This window comes from Lacerta agilis, chromosome 15 (assembly GCF_009819535.1).
Source record: "Lacerta agilis isolate rLacAgi1 chromosome 15, rLacAgi1.pri, whole genome shotgun sequence".
Taxonomy (NCBI): Eukaryota; Metazoa; Chordata; class Lepidosauria; order Squamata; family Lacertidae; genus Lacerta; species Lacerta agilis.
This window is the reverse complement of record NC_046326.1, coordinates 40,634,584-40,661,234: the sequence shown is the minus strand read 5'-3', so window position 1 is coordinate 40,661,234 and position 26,651 is coordinate 40,634,584. Positions and strand designations below refer to the sequence as shown.

General features: G+C 46.1%; 1 protein-coding gene across 3 annotated transcripts in view; it reads left to right on the top strand.

The window, feature by feature from the left end:
• The window catches only part of ULK2 (unc-51 like autophagy activating kinase 2), a 63,542-nt gene that overhangs the window by 17,228 nt on the left and 19,663 nt on the right, over positions 1-26,651 (top strand). For all 3 annotated transcript variants that reach the window (XM_033172455.1, XM_033172454.1, XM_033172456.1), the window contains 10 exons: positions 8,739-8,771; positions 11,158-11,194; positions 12,430-12,603; positions 13,326-13,399; positions 16,694-16,795; positions 17,602-17,660; positions 17,836-17,918; positions 21,738-21,788; positions 23,289-23,377; positions 25,408-25,576. In XM_033172455.1, the coding sequence (XP_033028346.1) occupies positions 8,739-8,771; positions 11,158-11,194; positions 12,430-12,603; positions 13,326-13,399; positions 16,694-16,795; positions 17,602-17,660; positions 17,836-17,918; positions 21,738-21,788; positions 23,289-23,377; positions 25,408-25,576 (871 nt within the window). The remainder of the gene's footprint in view (positions 1-8,738; positions 8,772-11,157; positions 11,195-12,429; positions 12,604-13,325; positions 13,400-16,693; positions 16,796-17,601; positions 17,661-17,835; positions 17,919-21,737; positions 21,789-23,288; positions 23,378-25,407; positions 25,577-26,651) is intronic.

Here is a 26,651-nt window from a genome sequence, read left to right as displayed (position 1 = left end):
TACCTAGTGCCCTCCAGATGTTTTATCAAATTATGCATAGCAAGGAGAAAGTGGCTAGAGAATTTTTTCTTCTCCCTCTCTCATAACACTAGAACAATTGGGCATCCAGTGAAGTTCAGTGTTGGACGATTCAGGACAGATAAAAGAAAGTACTTCTTCATGCAGAGCATAGTGAGACTATGCAGAACTTGCTTCCACAGGAGGGCCACCACTTTGGATGACTTAAGAGGATTGAACAAATCCATAGAGGATAAGGCTATCAATGACGGGCTGGGCAATATCTGGTTTTCGACATTGTGATATATCACCAGCCAAACACATCACAATGTCTGAAATAAGGATGGAGCTATGTAGAGGCATTGGCTGGCTTCATGGTTTTTCCCTGCATCGTGATTTTTGGCAGCGCCTGCTCTTGTGATTAACTGCCCCCTGCATGAGGCAGGAGAGAACTGAGCCAACAGAGTTAACAGGCTGCAGGAACCAAGAGAAGCATTGACTGGCTTCACTGTTTCCCCCCCCCCCCCACATTGTGATTTTTGCATAACACACACACACATCATGATTCGCAATATATTGCCGGGTCGAATATGATGAAACCAGTATCATGATATGGACTTCAAACTGGGTTTTGGATGATATATTGATATATCATCCATCCCTATTGTTTACTAGCCATAGCAACTATGCTGTGCCTCCACAGTTGGAGGCAGCAATACTTCTTAATCCCAGTTGGTGGAAACTGCAAGAGGGGAGAAGAGGATGTTGGCCTAGATGGGCCACTGGTCTGATCCATCAGGTTCCTCTTAAGTTCTTAACACCCAACAGTGCATGGCAGCTGGGGCTGATGGGAGTTCTAGTCCTAAATATCTGGAGGGCACCAGGTGGATGAAGGCTGGTGCAGGGTAATGGAGCTATGTAGGGCACTGAAGCTTCAGCCACCAGATATCTTGTTCACATACACACAAACACACTCTCATTTTTGAGATAGCAGCAGGCATGACTCGCATTTACTTTCAAGCATGTCTGTGGAGTCATAAGGCTTATAAACTTGGTCTTATTAGTAACTAAGGCAGGAAGAAAGCTGGATTCCACTCCCAGTACTGCATTCTGTGCCGCTTCTCTTTTGCTGAAGGAACAGTGTGGCCACGGCCTTGGTTTCATTCACGATCATTGGAGAACATGCAAAAAACAAAGTGCACACCTTGCCTCAGCTCTGCTGCACCAGGGCATGTTAGTTGCAGAGATGAGTTAAGGCTGGGAATGACAGAATCTCAACACTCACAGCAAGGTACCAAGCCATGCATGGAGGTAGTAGCTGCAGCTCTGGGAAATGTGATGAAGCCCAGCTTATAACTCTTTGCTTCCTGGATGTCTGGGTGGTCATGGCAAGGAAGAAGGCTGAGCCTTACCTACGTCTGTTCTGAGTAAGAGTTTCTTATTGAACTTTTCAAAAAGGAACAAAAACAAAGACAAACAATAGAAACTTAACCATAATAAATCAAGACAATGTGTTCTATACATATAAATAAAGGGGATTGTGAGAGACGTCTGATGGTGCAGACGAAACCGGTGCTCAGACATCCAAGCAAATAGATCTATATATAGAAAAATTCCTTCCAATAGCACCTTAGAGACCAACTTAGTTTGTTCTTGGTATGAGCTTTCGTGTGCATGCACACTTCATCTAAGAAGTGTGCATGCACACGAAAGCTCATACCAAGAACAAACTTCGTTGGTCTCTAAGGTGCTACTGGAAGGATTTTTTTAAAAAATTGTTTTGACTAGAGCAGATCAACACGGCTACCTACCTGTAACTAGATCTATATATAGAGTCTATATAACAGACAACTTCCTGGCTTTCTTGTGTTTAGAGGAACATCTTTATCTTATATACTGCCAGCTGAGTCAAGCCTTGTGTCGTTGGGGGCAGTAGCCTCTTTCCAGTATTGAAGCATTGGGTGTTAAGCCACCATAAGTGCCCCTAGAAGCCACTTATATTGTCCCTTTGTCAGGTTCCAATGGACCAGCACACAGTTCAATAGAACATTAACATCAGTAAATCTGAAGGAGGTGTCCAAAACCAGATTTATGCAGCTGACGACCTCTGCCCAAAGGACTTGAGTTAATCTAGTTAAATTGCACCCTGCCTCTTAGAGCCAAGTCCTCACCAGGTGATTTTCAATAGAACAAAAAAAGTTAAAAGGTGTCATTGTTGCTCCTGGTTTGTATGGCTGCGAGGGAAAGGCACTTTGCGTGTGTTCCAGAGGCCTTATTTATACGTTTGAAGGCTGAAGCATACCATTTGAGATCTAGTTATGGGCTCTGCTTGTGTTCACTCCTGGTGGGAACCGAGGCACGTGGCTTTTACAGGAAGAAAATACTGCAACTTCTCGGTTGCAGGTGACCGCCATTGTTCAGTGGAGGAGCCCATGCTGTGCATGCAGAAGATCCCAGGTTCAATATCCATCACGCCCAGATAGAGCTGCGAATTCCTCCTTGTTTGTTGCCAATCTGTGCAGTCCTGACACAGAAGGGAGCATCTTCCTGTACTGGCAAAGCACACCTGCAGCCTTGCCCATTGTGTTTTGGTGAAGCTGTGTGCAGTTCAGCATTCTGCTCTGGGTAATCCTGAACAACTCTCCTGAAAACTGTTAGCAAGGCGGCTGTGAATGAGTTTATTCAGAAAGAAGAAAAGAGGTGATGAGAGGGTGCCGTTAAAAAGAAAAGTGAACCTCTTGTCCTAAATATTAATTACTGGTATGAGTGAATGGATCTGCCTCTCAGATTTAATGGATTGGTCTCCTGATAAAAGTCCCATGAGTTTACTGCTGGGAAGATGTTTGGGCCAAGGGCAGTTTGGACAGGATGCATCTGTTCCAAGCAAGCAACCAAGCAGAGTGACCAGGGGGGACCCTGTCATTCCATTATCTACTGATTTCTGCCTCTATCCTCATTCGTGTGAGCCAGCCTTCTAGTCCCCGAGGATTATCTGCTTTCCTAGAAATTTCTCTTTCTTCCCAGGAAGTTTTGCGAAGTAAACAGCTTGAATCCTGGAACAACACTGCTCCATCGCTTCAAAGAGGCTGGTTGAAGGACTCGCCCAACCCCTCTTCTCTCCAGCCAGTTCTTTGATGGCTCCTCTTTTCTTTCCAGGAAAACAGAGTAATGTAAACTGGGTGCGGCACTACCCGAGGATGGTTGTGAAGCGACAGGGAAAGATTTATCTGTTGCTCCTTGGAGGCCATGCGAGGACAGAAAATTTGGCTCCCTCTCTGGTGCCTTTGGGCCTCTACCATTGGTGCTGTTCAGTGAAAGCTTTGTCTGGTTCAGCTGTGATAGCCAGCAGACAGGCTCCTTTCCCCTGATCTGTTACTTCCCTTGGCTGTCTTCCCATGGAGAGGAGCAGTGGCTTGCCGTCGTTCACACAGTCACAGCACCCTGGAGTAACAGCAAAATTGTGTGTATTTGAGGGGGGAAACGCTCCCCTTGGTAACCGCTGGTGGCAATCAGACTGGCTGTATTGAGGAGGCACAGAACCGCAATCCCAAAATTTGCCAGGAAAATAACCCAACAGATATTGACAATTGACCCAAATGAACTGCGGGACAGGAAAAAGAATGGCATCTGCGTAAGATGCAAGGCATCCTGGGATGTAGTTTGAGTAAGACCATTCTATAAATGTGGCTATTATTAGTCCCAAGTGCCACTTGCCCTGCTTGGCTAAATCATGACACAATCTCAGGGATGTCTTTTCCCAGCCCTGTCTCCTTGCAGTCTGTGCCAGGGGTCATGGCTGGGACCACTTTCTGTGACGCCTGTGTTTTCCATTTGAGCTGGGAATTCTTCCTAGCCATCGGAAGGAAGGGAGGAGAGTGGTCAGGCCTGGTCTAGGCCCTTGGGAGACCATAGCAACCCCATTACATTACATTACATTACTTTACCTCTTCTCAACGTCCTTGCTGTTCCATCAGTACCCCCCCCCTTTTTTGTTGGGGCCCCTCTAAGCTTTTTTAGCACTGTCTGAAGTCTGTCCTCTTTTTTTAGCACGCTTGTTGCCTTAATAGTAACGTCCAGGTTCATAGATTGCAATATTTGATGGGTTTCAGGTTTTAATGTTCTATTCATAAGCATAGAATTGTTGGGTTGGAAAGGGAACCCAATGGTTATCTAGTCCATCCCCCTGCAATGCACAGTTCCTTGAAATAGAACATCTTGCCGGTGAAAAGTTGCTAGTAAACAAAGAATGTTGCTGGGTCAGCCAGGGTGCCAGAAAAGTGGGCTTTTAAGAACACAAAAGAGCCTGGCTGCTGGATCAGGCCAAGGGCCCATCTAGTCCAACATCCTGTTTTCGCAACGGCTTGTCAGAAGCCCCTGTGAATCCCACAAGAAGGACAAGAATGCAGTCGCCCTCTCCTTTGCCACAGCTGCTGCATTTCCACCTCGCACAGGTGAGCGCTCAAGTGAGTCCACAATCATAGTCTTCCTTAGCCAAATGGTTCACTCCCAAAAGTGCTTGCTGCTGCCCCCCCCCCAAACAATGCAATACAGAAATGTCACATTTAGCGTTATAAGCTCACTCTGTGTGGAAGAACCAGTACCACTTCTGGTGGTGGTGGCGGCAACTTTGTCTCTGATTGTCCGCATGGCCCTCCTAACTGCTGGGCTGTAGTGTTACCACATTGTTTGGATTGAAGGGCCAATCCTTTTCCTAGTTTATTTCCCTTAGTTGATCTGGCTGTGTTTGGGCTGCCCGGGGTGCTTTGCTTGCTGGACTCCTAACTGCTGGGCTGTAGCTTGAGCTGGGTTGGGGTGGAGGGGAAGATGTGGACTCAGTACATGCATGTTCATTGTGTGCGAGGAGGGTTGTGTATGTCTGTCTGAGGAGACAATGGAGTGCGCCTCAGGTGGTGAAGTCAAATCTCTGCCTTAGCAGCGCTGAAGTGACTTCCCCGAGGCACAAGCCCAGGCAGTGTGTATTGAAGTCCTGGGCTGCCCAGACGACAGGACCCACCTCTTGGCCTCGCTGATGTGGTCCAAAGGAAAGTGGAGCAATACGTTGGACACCTGCTTGGCTGCCAGTTTCCAGAAGGAGGCGGACATATGGCGTCTTGGGGACTCCACCCCAGATTTTTGTATGGTTTACTCCTTAGCCTTTTCTTCTCCCATAGATATCCCACAAGGCAGAGGAGGTTTAGGATCAGTTTTCCTTCTCATGGATGGGCTACCTTCCCCGGTTGACAAGCCTGGGGTAGAGAATATGGAATGGGTTAAGTGACGTCATTGCAGTCATTGCTGCATATTGGTTGGTGTGTTCCATGCACTGGTAGCACCAAGTGTTGGTGGACACAGTTGCGAATGGTGGGCAACAGTGTCAATTCCAGGTGCCCCTTGATGAGTGGATGTTGCTTCCCCACACCTAATGTTACGTCCTGATGTTGCTGTTAGTGGGGCATAGGATGCCCACCATGTTAGACTGACAGAGGTGACATTGTAGCAGTGGCCACCTTGACTGCACCATTGGATGTGTGCTGCCCGCTTTGAGGCATCTGCAGAAATGCATCTGGCTTTAATATAGGAGCCAGGGAGCTCGTTAGAAATAGACTCCAGGGTTTTGCATTCACTTACAGGCTCAGCTATAACTAGAATCATCCAGAGCACTTATGTAAGCTGTTTCTCCTCTTTATTTTAAAGCCTTGTCATTTAGATTATGCACAGTTATCAGGGCCTTTGTGCTTTTCTTTCTGTTTTTGAGAATAAATGGTTTATTTTCAGCTAATAACATGTCTGTCTACTGCGCCTTCAAATGTGTGTATATTGTGTATGTACTTATTTATACTGTGTATGGGCCATTCTTATCCCTCCCTTCCCACTAAAAGATCCATAGCAGCAAAATAAGCGAGATTCCTGCCCTGATGGAGGTAGAGGGTTGAATTAAAAATGTCAATCCCAGCTTGCCTTCAGAAGGTCCAGAGTTCAACCCTTGGCATCTTGAAGAAAGGATCAGGTAGTGGTGCTGCCAGAGTGGGCCGGGGTCACCAATCTTTTTTATTTAGGTCCATGGGCGCATTTGGATTTTTGAGTGAGTGCCCTGTTTGGGCCCTCCGCTTCCCCAGATAAGCTCCTTCCTCTTCCCCACTCCAGCGCCGCCACCCCCCCAAAAAGAGAGAGAGAAAGATAGAAAGTGTGTGTGTACACAACACTTTGCTTTTCCAAGGAATTTCAGTAAAAGTCAGATCCAGTAGAATGAGTCTGAGTCTCTAAAAGCACATAGAGGTGAAAGAGGAATTGGGAAAGAGTGTCTATGTAATTTTCAAGGGACAAAAAAGCAGCCAACTTCACTAGTTCATGAGCAAGGGAGCAGTGGGTGGGTGGACTCAAGAGATGTCAGAGGCACCAGGTGAGACCTCAAAGGTGTCACTGTGCCTACGGATTGGCAAATCCTGACCTAGGCTGAGAGCTAGCATAGCAACTTCCCTGGGAATGCTGAGGTTGTACCTGCTGCTCTTTCCTTACTAATGAGAAGCTTGAGTTTGACAGAAGTAGTGCCAGCCCTGCGAAGGTCACCCTACCAGTTCATGGCTGTGACAGGATCTGAGCGCTGGATTTGAATCCACTGCTGTACATGCTATGTGTCCACAGAGGCTCTTGTTTGCAGCCCTATGTGGGTCCCAGCTGCCAAATTCTGTTTTTGCTGTTTGTTTGGGACAGAGAGAAAGGTTGCTGCTGGTCCCCAGGAGGTTGTGAGCCAAATTTACAGTTGGATTTTTGTCCTTGGAGCGGTCCACTCCCCACAGTCTGGATTCCAGATGAGTCAGGAGAGGTCAAGCCAGTAGGGAGGTATCTCAGCTCTGTTGCTGTATCAGATTTCTCCTGGGCCGCAAGGGTGTTCTGTGCCCAGAGCTTGCTTTGGCGGCCAGCTTCCCAGAGCATGTGGGGAGCTTGAATTGAATGTTTGGGCTGTGCGACTTGGAACTCCTGAGTCTTGGCAGCCTCAACAGAAGGTGCCTTTGCTAACCCTGAGGTTTCTAAGAGGTGGGATCAGTTGTGGCTTCCTTTGCTGGTGGAAGCAAGCAGCCTTCCTCAAAAAGACCTGAACAGTGACTATCTCTTCTGGTTCTGAACGCTCAGGATGCCAAAGCTCCAGGCCTAACATCTGAAAACAAAATTGTGTTTTTTATGGTTCACTCCAGTCTCTCTGCTTCACTTTGCTCATCACAGTCAGGCTCTCTGGAAGTATTTCAAATAATTATCCTTTATGCTAGTGGTAAGAGAGAGAAAAAGCATTCCTAGAAAAAACACAAAGGAAATTGATTGATTCCTAGAGAGAGGCTAATGTTTCCTTCATTAACAACAAGATCAGCTGTCATGCATAAGCGGTTGGCAAATTTTATGGTATTTTTTATGTTCATGTGTAAAGTACCAGGCTGTTAGCCTGTAAAAAATAAAAATAATGCTGCCTTGGGCTTTGCAGATTAGTGGGACTCCAGCAACTCTCACCTTGTGCCACTTAGTATGTGAATTAAGCACCAGGAACACATGGGCAGGGTCCCACTGCCTCCATGTTGTGTCTCCTGCCCACATACAGCAGCTTCTTCTCCACTAAGGAATCTCTCTCTTTCTGGATATCTCTCTGTCTCTGACTCTGTTTCCACACACAAATACTCATACTCTTGCATACATCACCTTTAAAAGAGACAGCTCATATCATAGCCATAAAAATGTGAGAGCAACAGCCATGGAAACTAGGAAGGATTTGCCCAGCAGTTAAGCAAGAAAGTATTAATCGGCCTGCCCCTTACCCTCTGGACCTTCTGTACTACAACTCACATCAACCCCAACCAAAATGGACAGTGGTCATGGGTGATGGGAGTCATAGTCCAAAACATCTGGTTTTGGCAGTTCATATGTTGTGCCAAAGTTTAAGCCTAAGCTTTCTTAACTATGGTTTGATCTGAAGTCTTGAGTTGAGCACTTGTGTGTGTGTGTGTGTGTCCTTGCTAGTGCTTATGGAGACATCAGGTTAGAATTTGTTTTTGAATGGGGAAAATTGATAAGGTTTTAGGAAAGTTTCAGAAGTACCTAGGAGCCAAGGTTTTGTAAAGAATATAAGGAGTTAAGTTTGATAGTATATGATTTCGTGTAAAAGGATAAGGAAAAATATAAAATAGGTGTGTAAAATAGATTTGAATATGAATTTGGAAAACTGTAAAGAGGATAGACAATTAATTCAATGGGGGGGGACTTGAGGAAGTCAATTGATAATGAAATTAAGGAAAGGATGAATGTTTGGCCTATGGAAATGGGCCAGACCTAAGCAATGTTTGTATGTTAAATATGTTAAATTTGAAATGTTTAATGCTTTTCCCTGTGAGAGAGGGGAGTGGAAATTTGCTCCCCCCAGTGAGAGGGGGGGGAATTTAACAGCTGTGTAAAGTGCTTAAAATTGTTAAAATTAATAAAAATCTATTTTTTAAATGAAGAATTTGTTTTTGAATAATGTCATCTTCTGCTTCCTTTGCGGAAGGGCCACAACTAAGTGGCAGAGCAGTTGCTTTGCATGTGGAAGGACCTAGATCCAAAACCCAGAATCCTCAGGTAGGGCTGGGATAAGACTCCCAGCCTGAAACCCTGGAGAGACCACTGCCAGTTAGACAATACTGAATAAATGGGCCAATGGTCTGCCTCTTTAGTTCTTTGTTCTTATTATTAAATAAGAATTTTCTCTGTTTCTCTTTCAGGAGATGCCCAATTCTGTCTTTCTGGTAATGGAGGTGTGTATTGAATTTTCTAATTTCTCCTTTGCTGGATTTTCGTAGATTTTGTTCTTTTTATATTGAAATGCCATACAAACGAACTGCGGCCTGCCTTGTTTAGCTGTAAAGTCAAGAGAATGTGTGCTACTTCCCATCCCAACCACCCAAAGTCTGCAGTTAGAATGACCTATGTTTATATTGCACATAATAATCTAGTTCGCGTGTCACATGAAAATATGGTTAAAATAAACTGTGGTCTACACAAGAACAAGCATTATTCGACTAGCATGCTGCAGTGAGCTGCTCTTCTCCTGGCACACCAGTGAGAGGAGGGAAGACGAGCTATCATTCTGCTTCTTGTTATGTGTGTCTCCCTTGGTTTCTTCTTGGCTTACCACTCATGGGTTGTTTAGGAGAAACAGACAACATGTACTGTTTTGAATGCAACAGCAAGCCAGACTATGGCTTGTTTCCTTCCTGGTGCAGCATGTAAGGAGGAGGAGTGAAGCACCTCCAATTTCAGCTGCATGCACCACCTCACTGCCTGTTCATGTTAAACCATGTATTATATTTTAACTATGGTTACAGGTGGGTAGCCGTGCTGGTCTGCCATAGTCGAAACAAAATAGAAAATTCTTTCCAGTAGCACCTTAGAGACCAACTGAGTTTGTTCTTGGTATGAGCTTTCGTGTGCATGCATGGTATCTGAAGAAGTGTGCATGCACACGAAAGCTCATACCAAGAACAGACTCAGTTGGTCTCTAAGGTGCTACTGGAAAGAATTTTCTATTTTATTTTAACTATGGTTTACAGTGATGTGCAGACCAGGTCTGAGTTAAGAGGTTCCATCTGTGCTCATGGTGCTATAGTTGTTAAAATACATTTACTAAAGATAGTGTGTCTTCTTCCCTCAGCCCACGTCAGCTGTGTCAAAGTTTAAAGAAAGGAAGAAAAAAAATGGAGAGTTGGGGGGGGGGAAGTGATGGAGGTTCAGCCGTAAGATGTAAGAGGTTTTGCCGTACCGGAAAGAACACCAGATACTCAGTATTATGGTTTCTTTTTTGAAGCCAACATATATGAGAATTTCCAAGTTCAGTGCTTGGAGATGCTGGTAGTAGGAGCTGTTTGTCACTGATGATGTCCTGTTGAGCTGTGGGTGTGGGTGGTTAATGGCAGAACTTCAGGCAGACCTGCAATATTGCTAAAAAGAATACGTTCACCAGTGGCTGCCATAAGCTTCCAAATTCCCAAAGCATAAAGACACCACAGGGTTTTTCCAGACCTGGAAGTTTGCAGCTGAGAGCAGTGTGTTCTGCCAAGCATTTTAGTCTCTTCTTCTAAACCCTATGGCTTCCCTAAACTTTTGGCAGAAAACGGTTTACATATTTCCAGTGCTTTCTCCTTTGCATCGAGTAGCAGCAGGCTCTCTTTCTCTTAAAAAATTAATAAAAAGTTCTGTCTCTCATTTGTATTTGTTCATCTGTGGCTTGAGAGCATTCTTTCCTTTACCCAGAGAAACAACTAATATAACTTCACATTGCCTTGCTGAACCTCTTGGAGAACTGCTATTAACCACTTTGGGGGTTGTGTGTGTGTGTGTGTGTGTGTGTACACACACAAACACAAAATATCAAGTGATATATACATTTTATGAAATAAGTAATACAACCTGGGTTATTAATTTCAGATGCACTTAAAATAGACTTAAGATTTAGTGAGTTCCATAATTTATATAGCAGCTTTGTTCACAATACCTGTGATTCTTAACCAAAATGTCTGTTAACTCTCAAAAATTACTGTAGTTAAATATGAATAATAGGAAATGTATTTGAATATACACACACAAATTCTTAAGATAATTAAACACTTAGGCTTCCTACAAATGGAGCAGTTTCTGATCTCCTAATCATGAATGAAGAGACTCTTATGACCCTCTGCTGTCTTGTTTGGAAATGTCCCCCTCCCTTTACTTTTTAGATGGAGCCAAGATGCTGAGTTGTATCTACATTAGTGTTTTTCACAAATTATGGTCAATTCCAAATACAGGTTGTAGTAGTAGTAGTAGTAGTAGTAGTAGTAGTAGTAATAATAATAATAATAATAATAATAATAATAATAATAATAATAATAATACAAGGGCTGGAAACTCTGGTGGTGTGGCCTAGCCACGGTTTAGTGAAAATTGCCAGTCCAAATGTAGTTAGCTCAGAAAATTTATTTGTGGCAGGCATATCTATGTGCAGGAAAGGAATGGAAAGGATCACCCAAGCCTGAGGGAAGCTCCGGATACAGTTGATTGTGCCATGGTATGTTAGGTCTATTGTGGGCCTTGTGCACAAGCAGGCTGAGAAGTGCAGACACCCGCAGATCTGATACTAACCCGTTTCCTTTCTCTCTTGGGCAGTATTGCAACGGCGGAGACCTGGCAGATTACTTACAAGGTAATGGATTGCTTGTGGTTCTTAATTCATGGCTCAGAAGTCTTGGAGTGCTGTGACGCTGCCCCGTGGCTGTCCCTTTTCCTGCAAAGTTTATGACTGGCTGGAGGGAATTCGTTTTCTGGCTGCGTATTTTAATACCCTTTTGTTTTCAAAGCTGCCAGTAAACTAGTACAAGCTAAAATTGGCGCCCACTTCCTGTCAGTCATGCTTTCTCCATACACATTTGCACCGGGGAGGGTCAGCATGCTGCAAGACATTGTGCTCTGTTGTAGAATTGAGTCTGCAAGATAGCAGGCCTTTGTTTAGATTTCCTGGGATCTTGTGCCAACCATTTCCTGAAATCTTTGGAGGAAGATGATAAGGCTTTGTGAGAAGAGGTGCTGGATGCCAGGGGAAGAGATTCCTCTTCCATTGACTATAAGGTGGAGGAGAGATGCTTCGTTTACATGTGACCAGCATAATAAGCTGACAGACTGCATGGTGATTCAGAAATGCTTAATTTTGGGAATTGATCCCTGCCTCACAGCTGTTGCAGGGGAAACAGGGTGTTTTTTCATCCTTCAAAGACGAATGTGTTTTTTTCCCCTGTGTTCTCTCTCTCTCTTGGCCCTGTCTTAGCATATTTTTCTGTTGGTCACACTCAAGTGCGATGGAAAGATGGGAACTGCCTTTTGTATACAAGTGGTACATAGGAGCCAAAGCATGAGTGTCCTTTAAATCAGTGTTTTTCAACCACTGTTCCGCGGCACACTAGTGTGCCGCGAGATGTTGCCTGGTGTGCCGTGGGAAAAATTGAAAAGTAATTATAAAATACTTTCTTTGTGTTTATTTGATTCCTATTCAAGAGAATTACTTTATATATAGTCAATATAGGCACAGAGTTAATTTTTTTAACATTTTCTAATGGTGGTGTGCCTCGTGATTTTTTTCATGAAACAAGTGTGCCTTTGCCCAAAAAAGGTTGAAAAACACTGCTTTAAATCCTGTTGATTCCACTGGGAGAGGTTTAAGCACACTCTTAAAAGTATCACATTGAAAGAAAGTAACAGAACCCTTAAGTGCCCAACACTGACTGCATCCATCTCCCAGTGAATTTTGTATCTGCTGGAGCAAAGTATTTTTAAAGCCCTCTTTGGATTCAGTGGGGCAGCTTCGGGGCATGCTTAGTGCTTACCAAAGAGCTCTGTTCATGCTAGGAAGTTTCCAAGACTCTAAAAGTACTTTTCTTTCCTCAGCAAAAGGAACGCTCAGCGAAGACACCATCCGCATATTCCTGCAGCAGATTGCTGCTGCCATGCGTATCCTCCACAGCAAAGGGATAATTCACAGGGACCTCAAGCCACAAAACATCCTGCTGTCGTACGCCAACCGCAGGAAATCAAACATCAGCGGCATACGCATCAAGATCGGTAAGTCGGCCCCGGTGCGCTGCCTCAGCAGGGTAGGAAACCACTGTGAGACATTGCTGCTCATTTGAGTGCCTTTCTCTCTTCTACATTTGCACAGACGGGTAGATGAGCATGGTGAGTGCTCAACTGGACCACTGTGCCCCTCTCTCCCCGCCACCCAAGTCTTGATTGTTCTGAGTGGTCCCCCAGCAACATAAAAGACCAACCTATGCATTTGTTATTGAGATGCTCATTGGAGAGCTGTGATTGGCTGTAGCACCCTCTCAAGTGCTTGTTTCTTGACCAGTCTGGCTTTACCCCTCAGTCTAATGCATCCCTGCTAGCTAGGGATGATGGGAGTTGTAGTCCAAAAACAGCTGGAGACTCAGGTTTGAGAAACCCTGGCTCTAATGAATGGACCACCCCCACATTCCACAGGTGTGTTTCTTTTTACAGTGGTGACTTGGAACAAAGCAGACGGCGTGTGCTTTCGTTCATTGCTCTTGGATCAGTCATTTATGTATTCAGCTGCTGACTGAGAACTGTTTCTGCTGATCCCAAAGCCGCTTGCGTTGCGACTGGGGGAGACGGGAAAAGGGGCCCTTGCTTTGGAAGCCTTCATATTTGGGCTATTTTGTAACATAAAAGGGCAGCAAGTGGGTCTATGATAAAACCTACCTTCCCACTCCCCCAAAAAACCCACCAAAGGGTAGTTAAAGAGATGTATGCTTTCTTTTAAACAGCTGACTTTGGGTTTGCTCGTTATCTCCAGAGCAACATGATGGCTGCCACCCTTTGCGGTTCCCCTATGTATATGGTGAGTAACAGCTCATTAATTTTCACTGCTGTCGTCAGGCTTTAGATCCATCCACACTATACATTTAAAGCAGTATCATGCCATTTTAAACAGTCATGCTCCCCCCCCCCCCAAAAAAAAGAATTCTGGAAACCGTAGTTTTTTTTAAAAAGGGTGATGAGAGTTGTTAGGAAACCCCTGTTCTACTTCCACAGCTACAATTCCTCCTGGTTCCCTGGGAAGGGGCATTGACTTTTAAACTTTTCTGGGAGTTGCAGCTTTGTGAAAGGAAAAGGGGTCTCCTAACAACTCCTAGTGTCCTTAACTACAGTTCCCAGGATTCTTTAAATATTTGGTAAAGGTGGGGCCTTAAACTGAGAATTTTCAGTAATACTACTCAGATTTGTGTATTACTGTCTTTATTTAATTTGTTCACCAAAGTGCACCATTAAAATCAGAGTAGAATATCAATAATCTAGCTTTCTGACCAGCCTCCAAAGCATTCTGTATTATCAGTAAAAGCATTATCAGTAAACACTCTTGTACGTCAGTGCTGTTATCCCCATACTGCAGACAAGGAATTGAGACTTGTCTCAACAAGGAATTGTCTAATGTCCCCTTAGTGCTGCATCCTTCAACCTTCATGGTTGGCTAAGCTGGCTGAGGATGAGAAGAGCTGGAGTCACAACATCTGGGGGCCTTCAGGAGGAAGGAAAGGAAAAGAATAACCTCCCTACTCATCTCAGGGGACACCCCCCAAATATATTTTGGGGCTGGCATCCCTCTGACACGACATAGCATGGCGGGAGAAAGACTTTGGGCAAAGGGGATTAATTTGTTTCCCTCCTCCAAGTAAAAATTGGACTTGAAAATTGGTGTATTTGGAGCAGGAAATAACACTTACCAGAGGATTGCAAAGGCAGCAGTAGAACAGCCATGATAGTGAAAAATCTGTTCCAAGCAGGATGCTGGCATTCTCCCAGTCCGCAGATTCGATGTTTGGCACAGAGTCTGTTATCTCAGGGGAAACTTGGTCTTGAAAGAGGAATGTGCTCCCCCACCCTGGTTTAGCTGGCCCAGAAGAGGAACTCTTATCAGAGGCCCCACTCAGGTTCTAATGCAAACAAAGTCAACTGTGATCCTGCAAAAAGAAGCTGGTGTGAAGGCAGCCCTTAGACACCTCTCTCATGGTGCCTCACCCTGTGTGAAACTCCCTATCGCTTTCTTTGCTTAGGGTACCTCTGGGGGGCCTGTTCATACAACCACATGCCTGCTTCGTGTTGAACACACACGTACACACATGCCTGACATTCAGGATGAGTGGATTGTCTGAGCAGCTTGACCACAATTCACAGCTTGCCTCTCAGACATAATTTTGCAGATCTATGGTTGTGTGCACAGTGGTGGGTTGAAGAATGATTGGAAGTGGTTCATTTGTCCTGGGAACAATTCTGTTTAGGAGCAGGGCAAAGGAAGCAGGGAGAGGTTGTGTGAATTACCTCTCCAGAGTGTATCCTCTGTTGTAAAACATGGCAACTTCAGATGCCTCTGCTGTGGGATTAAACTGAAATCAGATTAAAGGGATGCAATTCATACCCCAAGCACCTGCGTGGTCACCCATTCATTCCACTTGTCCCACAAGAAGTTATCTGCAATGTCATTAGGCCAGCTCTTTTCCCAGGCTCTCCATAAACAACAACAACAATAATAATTTTATTATTTATACCCCACCCATCTAGATGGGTTTCCCCAGCCACTCTGAGCAGCTCACAGCTGCCCTGGACACAGAACTGACCTGCACCTCCATGGACAGCTGTGAGTCCAAAATGACTCCCAGGCAGCGCACCTGGTCCTTCAGGGGCACAGTTACCCCATTCAGGACCAGGGAGTCCCCCCACTTGCCTGTCACCTGTCCTCCCAAAAACAGTACTTCTGTCTTGTCAGGATTCAACCTCAATCTGTTAGCCGCCATCCATCCTCCAACCGCCTCCAGACATTCACACAGGACCTTCACTGGTTCTGATTTGAAGGAGAGGTAGAGCTGGGTATCATCTGCATACTGGTGAATGCCCACTCCAACCCCCCTGATGATCTCTCCCAGCAGCTTCATATAGACATTAAAAAAAACTTTGCAAAATCATTGCAGGAGATCTTGGGGTCCTCACCAGACCCTGATGGTGAAGGTGGTTCTGTTAGATTGTGGACCACCTGAAAGAGTCTCCTGCTGTTTTCTGCAGGTGCAATAGAGGCAGTGAAGAAAGTCTTCTACGCCGTCGCTATTGCCACTTGGTAGGCTCAACGTTGAGCTCTAACCCGTGTTTGGTCCAATTTGGAATACGTTTTTATCCACCGGCACTCTAGCCGTCTCAGCGATTGTTTCATCGCCCTCAGCTCTGGGGAAAACCACAGGGCCATCGAGGCTCCATACAATCGGAGAGGGCGCTTCGTAGCCAGACGGTCAATAGCTGTGGTTAACTCTGCATTCCAGCGGGGCCACCAGGGAATCAGCTGAAAGGCCATCAACATCCCCTACCACTCTCTGGAAACCATTTAGATCCATTAAGTGGCGGGGGTTGACCATCCGAATGGGCCCCACCTCCCTGCAGAGGGGAAGGGTCGGGGAGAAGTCCAGTTGCACCAGAAAGTGATCTGACCATGGCACTTCTTTTGTTTCACTTTTACTTAGTGTCAGATCCCCCACATCACTAGAGGTGAACATCAGGTCTAAGGCATGTCCGCGACTATGAATTGGGCCAAACTTACTCAGGGACAGCATGGATGTTAAAATCTCCTAAGACAACCAAACTAGGTGTCTCCTAGCGGGGAGGTCGGTACACCAAAAGGAATCGTGTACTGTCCATATTGCCCAACTTCCAGAACATGCACTCAGAAAACTGGGTCTTCCCAATAGGACACCTGGTGCTGGCTAATGACTTCCTAAATATCACTGCAACCCTCTCTCCCCACCCAAATGACATGTGCTGCTGTGCGTAAGAGAAACCTGGTGGACAAGCAGTGGCAAGAACAGGCCCATCTGCCTCGTCCAACCAAGTCTCTGTCACACATGACAGGTTAATTCATCCATCCACGATCATGGCCAGCAGTGGTCTTGTGGGTCATTGCCCCGGTATTGCACAGCAGCACCTTAAAGTCATGTGGGTCACCCTTGATTCCAGCATCTTTCCGGTCAGGACCAGACCTGGAGGTAGAGATAGTCTTCAAACAATGACTAAACCTAATTCCTCGGTAATGTCATTGTCTGATGCTAGCGTAACTCCTCCTCCTCCCCGTGATCACACTCTTTGCATCTTTTAGGCTCCTGAAGTGATCATGTCGCAGCACTATGACGCGAAGGCCGACCTCTGGAGTATCGGAACAGTGATCTATCAGTGTCTGGTTGGAAAGCCTCCTTTTCAGGTATGGGCAGCTCAAACTGTGCCTGCTGGTCCACACAATGGGCAGAGAATGGAACAGTTTGAGGGATGCTTTCCTCCCCTCCATATCATGTCCTAAGGGTTGAGTGTGGGGCTCCCTGCTTGTGAAACACTCTCCAGGAAGGCTCACCTGACCCCTTAGTTACATACCTTTAGTCGCCAGGTGAAAACATGTCTCTTTTCCCAGGCCTTTGGCTAATTAAATAATCTGTGGCCTTTTTGGGTATTGCTTTTGTTTGTTACTAGGTTATGTATTTTTGTATTTCTATATTGTAAACAGCCGTGTGATCCTCAGATGAAGGGTAGTATAGAAATTGGATAAATAAATGATGTCTGACCAAGTGTCAGCTGGGCCTGGCCAGTAAAAAACAGCTGGGCCAGCCAAATTAGCCAGCCTAGCGGACCTCATTGAACCCATAGGTTGAGGTTCCTCACCCATGCTCCCCCAGTAGGTATCTGCTCTTCATTTTTAAATATACACATTTTCCCGTAGATGTTCTGTGCTTGCGAGGGCATCAGTTTGGCCACTGTGAGAACAGAATTCTGGGCTTTGTAGGCCTTTGGCCTGATCCAGCAGCAGCCAGGCTCCCTTGGTGTCCTTTGTTTTCATGCTTCTTGTTGTTCAGTCGTGTCCGACTCTTCGTGACCCCATGGACCAGAGCACGCCAGGCACGCCTATCCTTCACTGCCTCTCGCAGTTTGGCCAAACTTCATGCAGGTGTATGTTAAAGACATAGGGGTTTTGGGTAAATACAACTTGGCAAATCACACTTATTCTCCATTTCACAGGCTAACAGTCCTCAAGACCTAAGAATGTTTTATGAAAAGAACAGGAATCTGATCCCTAGGTATGTATGTCTACTTTTGTGGAGGGTTTTTGATACCTGCTAGAATCTTAAGAATTTGAATACCTTTACCTCTGTTGAAGGGTAACAGATCGTCAGTGTGTTTTGTTCAGTAGGACTCTATGATTTATATATAGTGAAAATACAAATCTCCCACTTTGTTCTCTTCTGTATTCAGTGTTCCCAGGGAAACATCAGCTTCCTTGGCTGACCTGCTGTTGGGTTTGCTTCAGAGAAACCAGAAAGATAGAATGGACTTTGGTGAGTAAACATTTTATGACTCCTTACTTCCCCTGCCCAAGTAATTATTTTGCTTTCTTGTGTGAAACAGTGGGCATGAAGATTATCAGTTTGGTAGTTTTAATAGGCTTGAGCTGCAGTCTTGGTTTGGTGTGTTTGTCCATCGTAGAAAGTTAAGCGGTGCCTTTTACAGAACTTGTTCAACACACTGGATCTGCTAGCTTTTGAATTACACAGAACACTTCTTCTGATGTGTTCAGACCCCAATCCTGAGAGTTTTAACAGATTGGTGTTGGTGGAAACCACTCCTGAAATGAAACTGATTGGTACAGAGTAAGTCCTGCCCACTCCCACTTCTAGAAAAGTGGAGAAAGCCCTTCCCCTAACAGGTTCTCTTATATGAGAGAATACCCTTAGAAAGGGGCAAACCTTGGCCACAGAGAAACACTTTCTCTCAGCTGGACTCGTCACATGCCATCCTCTTCACAAGGATCATCAGGTCAGAAAGCTTCAAGGTAAGGAATTGTGTTGCCCAGCTGTGAGCCTAACTCAGAGCAGCTGCAAGACAGAGTCCTACAGTTCTGGAAATCACACACAAATTCTAAGGCATAGAATTCCCGACCCAGCCTCCTTTTTGCAGCCGTAAAAGCTCCTCTGAGCACTGGATAGGTGAAATTTTCACCCCCTTTCTGTTTTCCAGAGTCCTGTGCCAAAATTGGCACGCTCCAGGCTCTCACCTCTTTTCCTCCACTCTTTTTAGCATAGCTCTCCCTCTCCCTCTCTCTGGTGGTGAATTCAGGGATTTGTGTCCTTAACTGTATATACAGTACCACATTGTTGAGTGTATCCTTGAATTTACCTTTGCCACTCCACTTCAATAGATCTGGTGCTTCAGCATTCAATTCAGCTTTGTGAATTCCCAGATCCTGTACATATCCCAGGGTGGGGTGTATTAGACCCATGTAAAAGATGCCTCTTCTTTAACAAGCTTGTTCTAGGGTCATGTGTGCATTGCACTTACATGCAGGTTCCCAGAGGCACGTGCTGACAGTTGAGCAGAGACGGGCAGCTGGGTTGGCCTCTAGTTGACTCACCAAATTTGGTCAGTGGACACCCCAAAAACCAGACAGCAGAAAGCTCTGAAAACAAGGTGTTCTGCGGGAGGAGAGGGGTTGAGCCGGCCCAGGATCCCTGGCTGGCCTGCGTGCCATCATTGAGCCGACGCAGGGATCAAGCCCAATCATCCTCCCACCTTCTGTGTAACCAACCCTACAGGGTGGTTGCACAAGGATAAAGGTGTGGGTTAGAGTGTTTGACTAAAACCTGGGAGATTGGGGTTCTAGTCCCCACTCTGCCATGGAGCTCACTCAGCTTAACCTACCTCACTGGGCCGTTGTAAGGAGAAAATGTGGAAAGGAGTAATCATGTATGCCAGCTTAAGCTCCTTGGTGGAAAACAAGGTGGGATATGAATACAATTATAAATAAGTAAATCACCTAATAAGATGGATACCTAATTTCTGGTATCGTGGGGTTCTTAAATCCATTTATTTAAATGCAGTTCGACTCTAGGTTGGCTTTTCATTTTCATTTCATCTGTTTTGAACATGCAGCAATGTGATGAGAAGGGGCAGGTGACGGGAAGCAAGATACTGCAGAGTGGGCAGTTCTCCTCCTCCTCCTCCTCCTCCTCCTCCTCCTCCTCTTTGCTTTCTGCTCAGCTGTTCCTGTGGCACTTCCGGTTAGGGATGTTAGGTGGTAAATAGCAATGATCTGCTTACATAATCCTGGGTTTCTTGGAGGTATGAGGATTACGCTGGAAGCACAAAAATGAAAAGCCGAGCTTTAAAAGCACGAACAAGTTTTCATACAACCTGTAAACGGCAGTCAGTGTGTTAAAAGAAAAGAATGAACAGCCATAGAGGAACGACTCTGAAAATAGCTTGCTGGACTATTTATAGTGTTCTGCGTTGACTTGGCCTTCGTGATTGTTGTCTGGAAGGTTTCTGACGAAATCCTCTTTCTGCCAGCTCAGGCTTTGAACAGTCGCTGACCAGCTGATGCTTGGCAGCTGTTTGTGGTGTGGGGGGTGGGGAGAGGAAAATGCAATGTTTGTGTTCGCATTTCTTACCTGTCGGGGACATAACTTTGCTTTCCTCTTGCTTTGGGGACTTAAGCGTCTAAGAACATGGCACCATGTCAGAGAAGGCTGAACTGCAGCATGCCAAACAATTAACCTTTTTTAAAATAAAAAAAATACCACCAGTGAAGGAGAGCCCACCCCACTCAAGGAGCTCACTGCTGCTGCTACTGCTACTGTAACTGTAACCCTTTTTATCTTCACAACAGACTTGCCAGGTAGGCTAGGTCAGGGGGTTGCCAGTAGAGAGGAAGTCCCTGGTGCTTGCAGGGTCATCTCCCTCTGTTGAAATGAGGCTTGAAAGAAGCACGGCATTGTAGCCAACAATCCTGCTTTAATATGAGCAGGTCCAACGTAGGTGTCCCAATGAAATTGAGATTAGTGAGATTTCCCAACCACTGGGTGATAGATGGTGTGTGTTTTGCAGCGTGAGTCTCTTGGCCACCACAAGGGCTCTCAAAACCCACTTCCATTGCTCTTCTGTTAGTCCCCACACCACAGGGAAGTCCAATTTAGGAAATCAGTAACTTGGGAGGCGGCTGGAGCCCCCCTCAAGCAGCTGCCCCGAAGCCTTTCGCAGGACAGCATGTGCTAACTCCAGGACAGCAAAGCCGCTTATCCGGGGTGTATGGACTCTTCCTTCCTGAGCTGCAGAACACCCTGTTCTGACTCAGGATGTCAAAGCCTGTTGGACCTGCAGTGCTAGACCTGTTCCTTCTCCGCTTAAAATGGCTCTGGGGAGGGAGGTGGCTGAGTTTGATAACGTGTTCTCCTGGGTTCACTGCTGTTTGCTCTGAGCCTTGAACAGGGACACTTGGGTCCAAGCTCTGTTAATCATCCCTACCACTGCTCTGAGCAATGTGTAGCTGAGTACAAAAACAAAGCTGTTGTTGTAAGCTCACCGGTTTTAGCCTGAGGGTGCAGTTACTTTTGCTTTGCAACAAGGTGTTGTACACCAAATGAGCAACCTGTGTAGTGTAGCTGTTAAGAGTGTTGGACCAGGGTTCAAATCCCCACTTGGCCATGAAGCTCACTGGGTGACCTTAGGGGTCAGTGCCTGCCTCTCAGCCTAACCTACCTCCCATTGTTGTTGTGGGGATTAAATGAGGGGAGGGGGGAACCATGTTACTCCACCTTGAGCTCCTTGGAAGGAAAGATATAAATGCAGTAAATAAATGGCTGGGGAGAGGGCAACTTTGCACCCCCATCAGGGCACACTGGGCTCTGCCAATTACAGTACTGTACATGTTGTTATTTTAAAAATGAAAATTTTACATCCCCCCCCCCTTTTGCTGCCACTGCCAAATACTGAAACCCAACCGCACCCCTTCTCCCTGATCTGTAAAGGGTGTGTTTCAATTAACACTAGCAACGCTTCAAAAACTGAGAGCCAAGCCTGTGTCTGTGAGGAAATGGGCTCTTAAGTACCTGCCTTCGATCCCTCTGGCGAGCTGCATCTTTAAAGTGATGGACTGTACCGGTATTTCTTTTCCAAGTGTACTAGCAACACATACACTGGGAAAGCTTTAATCTTTCATGAGCTCTTTTTGAGCCCTGGATGGAGAAGCTGGTGTGTGTGTGTGTGTGTGTGTGTGTGTGGAGAGAGAGAGAAAGTTGTGATCCCTCACCCTGCAGCTCTGCAGCCCCCTTCTGGATTAGAGGCTAATGTGTCATGCAGCCAATTTTTCCCCTCTCTTGCAGAAGCCTTCTTCAGCCACCCTTTCCTCGACCAGGTTTCAACGGTCAGAAAGTGTAAGTCAGAATCCCCTTCTGCCTTATCTTTGCTCAACCCCCACCCCCCATACTTAAAGAATCATAGAATTGTAGAGTTGGAAAAGGTTACTGAGGGTCATCTAGTCCAATCCCCAGCAATGCAGGAATCTCAACTACCTTTTTAAATGTGTTTGTGGGGATGGGGGTATTCCTTTTTAATAGTTCATACCCCTCATCCCAATAGGTTTCAGTAATGCCTGTTAGGTCATATTTGCCATCCTGTATTAAGAGCTCAAATTTGTCTTGCTTGTTTCCCATGCTCTGCATTAGTATAGAGACAACTGAAACCATGAAGTCATTCCCTCCAGCTGCTTCCTTCTTATAGTTTCCTACCCTTTAACAGATTTATGGAGCACCACCACTGGTTCTTGTGTATCAATGATGCTATTATCCCTAGTACTTTTTATAGTAGTAGTAGTAGTAATAATAATAATAATAATATATTTTTTTATTTATCCCCCCCCCCAAAAAAAATCTGGCTTTCCCCAGCCACTCTGGGGGCTTCCGACAAAATATTAAAATACAGTAGTCCTTCAGATATTAAAAGCTTCCCCAAACAGGGCTGCCTTCAGATGTCTCCTAAAAGTCTGATAGTTTTTTCCTTTGACATCTGGTGGGAGGGTTTTCCACAGGGCGGGCGCCACCACCAAGAAGGCCCCCCGCCTGGTTCCCTGTAACTTCGCTTCTCGCAGAGAGGGAACCACCAGAAGGCCCTTGGAGTTGGACCTCAGTGTCCGGGCAGAACGATGGGGGTGGAGATGCTCCTTCAGGTATACTGGACTGAGGCTATTTAGGGCTTTAAAGGTCAGCACCAACACTTTGAATTGTGCTCGGAAACGTACTGGGAGCCAATGTAGGTCTTTCAAGACCGGTGTTATGTGGTCTCGGCGGCTGCCCCCAGTCACCCGTCTAGCTGCCGCATTCTGGATTAGTTGTAGTTTCCGGGTCACCTTCAAAGGTAGCCCCACGTAGAGCGCATTGCAGTAGTCCAAGCGGGAGATAACCAGAGCATGCACCACTCTGGCGAGACAGTCCGCGGGCAGATAGGGTCTCAGCCTGGGTACCAGATGGAGCTGGTAGACAGCTGCCCTCGACACAGAATTGACCTGGGCCTCCATGGACAGCTGCAAGTCCAAAATGACTCCCAGGCTGTGCACCTGGTCCTTCATGTACCTACCTCATGCATCAAACTCTGTTCCTTTGCAAGGTTCCTGCTCCTTTAGACTTTCTACCCCCTCCAAGTCTGAGAGACTTGGGCTTTTCGATTGCAGTGTAGTGGAGGGGGGGGTCCTCTTTCTATGTATTAGTGACTTTAAATGTTGCCGGAAGCTTTTGTCTGCAGCATGGCAATTTTCATGCTGGGAGGGGGATACCAAGAGGGATCTAGGTAGTTTCTCTTCATATGCCCCCCCCCCCCCAAAAGAAACACTGAAACTCCTCAGAACCTGCACTTTCCTTACGTTGTTCTCCTTTCCACAGCTTGCCCTGTGCCAGTGCCGACGTACACGGGCTCCGTCTCTGGCAGCTCCTGCGGCAGTTCCCCCTCCTGCCGGTTTGCTTCTCCCCCAGTAAGTTGTGTTCTGATTTGGGAGGCAACAGTCTTTGTACCTGGGGAGCAGAAATCCATTCTGGGTGCACCTTCAGTCTCAGCTTCTCCTTTTAAAAAGCCAGGAAGGAAGGAAGGAAGGAAGGAAGGAAGGGAAAGAAAGAAGGGTTGATCGCCCTTGTGAGATGCTGCGGCCATCAAGAGCAGCATCACGATGGGGCAGGAGAGAAGCGCAGCCAAGGGTCTAGGCAGCCTCAGTTTGCCCAGAGTCGCCCTCAGGTTGCCTGCTGAAGAGTAAGGATGTGCACAAAACTGGCTAGGGGGAAGACAGAGAGACCTTTTGTCATTGTTGAGAAACTATCTCCAAGTGTTAAAAGGTGTCCCACAAATGTTTCCAGCCCCTACTGAGATGAAACTTGAAAGTATGCAAGGAAGTGGTTAGCAAATCTTCAAAGATCACAACTGAGGAGCTGACTCTTGGTCAGTCAGTGGTGGGCATGGCCTAGGGCTGGCGGAATCAACAAGGCCAAGTAAACTTAATCAAGCTGTTTCAAGACAGAGACTGGTGCATTATGGGTTCTTGTTGTTACATTTCCCCTTCCGCCATCAAGCGCAGCAGCTCCCTAAATGCTGTTTGACTTCTTAAACATACAGAGAGTTAATTTTTAATTATCAGTCTGGGCTGCGGTTCCACTTGAAGGGCCTTCCTCAATGACTCCTCTCTTCCGCTCCAGTGACATTTATTATTTCTGCTTTCCCCTGATCCCGGTTGACCCAGCAGCCATCTTCTCTAGGGTGAGCGAGGTGCCTCCTTGCAGGACAGTTAGCAGACAGTCGGGAGCACATTTTCTGCAGGCTCTTTCCTTCCACAACTGTGTATTTTCTGGAGTTTTGGTGGATTTTTTCGTGTTTGCTTGGGGGACTTCTGTGCAAAATAGAGAACAGTGGCATCTTCTGTACTGGGCCAACTTTTGGGTGGTGATGAGAGAAATTGATTTTAGAGCAGAGGTTGGGAAGCTTTTAGCAGCCTGAGGGCCACATTCCCCTCTGGGCAACCTTCTGAGGACCACATGCCAGTAGTGGGTGGGGCTAGAGTAGAGATGGGAAGGCCTGGAAAAAATGGGGGGGGGCGTTTCCCCCCTGTTTTTCCCCAAAGCTGATTTTTTTTCAAACCTGGTTTTTTTCTAATTTTTCTGGGGGTTTTCCAGGCCTTCCCATCTCTAGGCCGGAGTCAAAAGTGGGCGGAGCAATGGATGTAAATTTGACCTTTGTACAGTAGGCTAGTTTCTATACCCACATTTATACCAATTTGAGATTTTTCTTTAAAATATATTCTCCATCTAAACAAGCAAGAGGCATTCAAGGACACATCCCAGCTAGGCAAAGCATTCAAAGAAGGTGTGAAGAGGGCTGGGGAGCAGGTGTAGAATGGGGAGAGTCCTGAGGGCCACATTTGATCCCCCACCTTTGTTTTATTACCTGTTAATCATTTATTTCAACAACTTACACAGCACTTAATCGCATCAGTCTCCAGGCAGTGTGTGGGAGACCCAATACAATAAGACTAAAAATGAATGAAAACAGAATTCAGGTAAAAAGCCTTCTGGAATAATAAGTCTTAGGAAAGCGCCAGAGGTTTGGAGATAACAGCCTATCTGATATCAACTGGAAGTGGGTTCCACAAAATTGGCCCTACCATATTACTGCTGGATGCAAGTTGTGTATCTGAGACATGGGGGCAGGGGGACTACTCACAGTAACTCCCCCAAATACCTCAAGGATCTATAGGATCACCAGTTTTAGAAGTTTCTATGCCTCCTTTTGACTGAACAATTCTGAAGGTAGCTCACAACGGGTGGTAGTCACACCCTCGCATGTGTCTCCATACATTCCAACGGCCTTTTGTCCTCTCTCCAGTCAATGCAAGTTTTTGCATTTTTATATAATTCAAGTTGGGCCTACATGGGGCAGCAGAAGGATAACGGCTCATGCACAGCCCTTCTCCTTGTGCAAGCCTCTTCCCCAATGATGACTCCTCTTTCCTCCCTTCAGTCCCTCCCAGACATGCAGCATATCCAGGAAGACAACCTTTCTTCTCCTCCCTTGGGGCCTCCAAATTACCTTCAGGTGTCTAAAGACTCCACCAGCACCAGTAGCAAGAACTCCTCTTGCGACACAGACGACTTCGTTCTGGTCCCACACAACATCTCCGACCAGTCGTGTAAGGCTCTGGATTTGTTGGCCCTTGGCCGTTTGTTCCTGCCATTTTTAATATTTAAAGAGAAATGTGTGTTGCTAATTTTTTATTCCAGTGTCGTCGTTGAGTATGTTTCCTGTTTCGCTTTCTCCCCATCCCCATTCAGAGCACTTTCCTTAACTTCAGCAGGCCTTCCTTCCAGTGCCTTGCAAATGAGCAAGGGCTTCATGAGACTGGAGTATTCCCAGGGCAAATTTGTGGCAGGAGCAAAAAAATTGGGGGGTGGGGGAAGGGTTTGAAAAGCTATACATTGTGTTCCCCCCACCTTGATTCCTTTCAATCTCATGATTGTATAGGTTAATGAAATCAAAACTCCAGAGGAATAAAAGCATGGAATAATTCCACGTTGAATTCCTTTCCTCGCTAGCAGGGTCCCTTTCCAGGGGTGCCAATGCAGGATCTACTTGCTGTCTCATATTATAACTTCACCGGTCTGCCCACCAGAATGGTGGCTCACAGAGGTCGGCCTGTGCTCAGGGCAGGGGTGAGCTTTTTAAGAGCAGCCCCTTACACTTCCCTTTCCCGGCTGGAAATGAAAAATCCATCCCACTTAACTCAGGGAGTGTTGCCATTGTGTATAAGCAACGGCACATTTATGCACATTCTGTTTGCACACAACACGCACGGTGCCTGGTACCTGGAAATGGGAAGCACCTGCTCAACTGAAGCCCACCGTCCCTCCAGCTCCCGCAAGCCAGAGAGAGAGTGGGGCTTGGTTGAGTAGAGTGTTCCCCATTTTACGCGACTTCACGTAGGTGCGCAGGGGCTTGGAACAGAACCCCCACGTAAACAGGGAGTCGCCTGCACATAACAGCCTTGATGGTGTCCCAGCCACTGTTTCATCTATTCCCTGCCAGCTGTAACCTAACTTTGCTGCGAAACTGCAACTTTTACAGAGGCCATATTGACGCGTTGCCCTTGTGATTCAGCTTTTATGCTGAAGCAGGTTGCACTTCACTTCTGCCACAGGCTGAAGAAACACCTCTTTCCCCGGGCCTCTTGAGGCCAGAGATTTGCCTTTTCAGGGACCACCCTGTTC